This window comes from Meleagris gallopavo, chromosome 9, assembly GCF_000146605.3.
Source record: "Meleagris gallopavo isolate NT-WF06-2002-E0010 breed Aviagen turkey brand Nicholas breeding stock chromosome 9, Turkey_5.1, whole genome shotgun sequence".
In the NCBI taxonomy this organism is placed as follows: domain Eukaryota; kingdom Metazoa; phylum Chordata; class Aves; order Galliformes; family Phasianidae; genus Meleagris; species Meleagris gallopavo.
The window spans coordinates 3,500,300-3,501,863 of record NC_015019.2 but is presented as its reverse complement, the minus strand read 5'-3'; the positions used below and the strand labels follow the sequence as shown (position 1 = coordinate 3,501,863).

Genomic DNA, 1,564 nt, shown 5'->3' with positions numbered 1-1,564 from the left:
AGGTTTAAGCACCCCAGCAGAAACAAGAAATTTCAGAGAAAAGTCCTCAGAACTTGCCTCTGAGTCATCTCCATGTCGGCAGGAGAAATTGGCAAAGAACAAAAGTGTCCCTGCAGGTAGTGCTGCTGCAAAGGCCCAGAAGTAAGAGGCTCAACCAAGTGAACGTGTCCAGCCCCCAAGACAGACCTCATCGTACTCTGAAGGAGCTGAAACAGAAAGCTGTTTTTATGATTATGGGGTTGGTGAAGAAATAACACAAAGTCTTAAGCTTCTTTTGTCTATATTCACACATACTATGTACTCAGCTAGTGTGTAACTTAGATGAAATCCTGGCTATCCCTGTTGGAGCAGCCTCCACTCAGTCACCTGCTGCAGACTCGCTGGCAAGGGCCTGGTGCAGAGCTTGGGCAGAGGCAGTGAGTCACAGCCACCTCTACTCGGTAACTGCAGCCTGCAGAGGCAGCAGCAGAAGTCGGTGCACTGCTCATGCTTTGTCTGGTGAGGAAGTAGCTGTATCCCTGCCATGAGAGCTGCTCCCTCCCTTCAGAGCCTGGGCTGCTCCTCTCCTGGCTTCAGGACAGGGCAGGGCTCCGCAGCACTGCACAGGAGTCGCCTCTCACCTTCGTGAGATGGGGATTGCAATTAGTCCTGGCCCTTTGCTTGTGCCATCTGTCTGCTCCCCGAACATCCCTGCAGGATCTGTGTCTTAGCAGGTTAATTTAATAACTGCCCGCTTTATTGTTGCTGGCCGCGGGCATGGCATGGAGCAGCTGAGTACATCAACAGCACAGAGCAGGAATCAAATGCTGCCCAGATGCTCATTTAGGAGGTTTGTTTTGCTGAGAGAGCACAAACCCTCCCGTTTGCGTCGTTCTCCTTGGCAAGAGATGGGTAAAAAACAGCAGTGGAGATGAAACCAGGTCACAGACCCAGGGCGTGCTACACCTCAGAGGTACGGCGAGGTGAGGACAGCATGGGAGCAGCAGAAAGGTGTTGTTGGCTGGAGGTGAGCGCTTGGCACGGGGCTTGGCCATCGACAGAAGCAGCAGCCGTTCTCATCTGGAGCATCAGCATCAGTTTCTGTGGCTGCAGACCACGGCAGCACGCAGCCCAGTGAGACAGCCCTGCGTTGGTGTAGGGAACGACCCCCACCTCCTGTACAGACACCATAAAGCACCAAGCGCTGGGAGCTGGGAAGGAAATCTCACAGACCCCAAACCGATCTTCATTAACAGGACCTGGAGGAAGAACCCAAGCCGTGCCGGCTGTCGCTTTGTGCCGCCCAGCCGTGCTCTTTGCCCCCCAGCCCCATTTCCTCGCTCATTCCTCCACCCATCGCACAAAGGCCAGGCAGCGCCACAAAGACGCGCACACAAGGAACCAAAGCGACCGTGTAATCTCATTATTGTAACCTTCATCCTCCCTTTCCCCTTTTCTCCCTCCCCATTCGTCGCCGATTAGAACCGGCCGGCAGCTCTCAGCCGGTGAACAAATAACGCTATTTATGCACGCGGCCGGGCTGCCTCCCGGGCTGGGCGCGGAGCTCCCCCGCTGAACCCCGGCG

The 1,564-nt window shown here is 55.1% G+C and overlaps 1 protein-coding gene across 1 annotated transcript in view; it reads left to right on the top strand.

Annotated features, from left to right (window-relative positions):
- Window positions 1–910: 910 nt before the first annotated feature.
- Window positions 911–1,564, top strand: part of RAP2C (RAP2C, member of RAS oncogene family) — a 10,288-nt gene continuing 9,634 nt past the window's right edge. Inside the window, exon 1 of the mRNA XM_010715410.1 lies at window positions 911–952. Coding sequence (XP_010713712.1) covers window positions 911–952 — 42 coding nt within the window. The remainder of the gene's footprint in view (window positions 953–1,564) is intronic.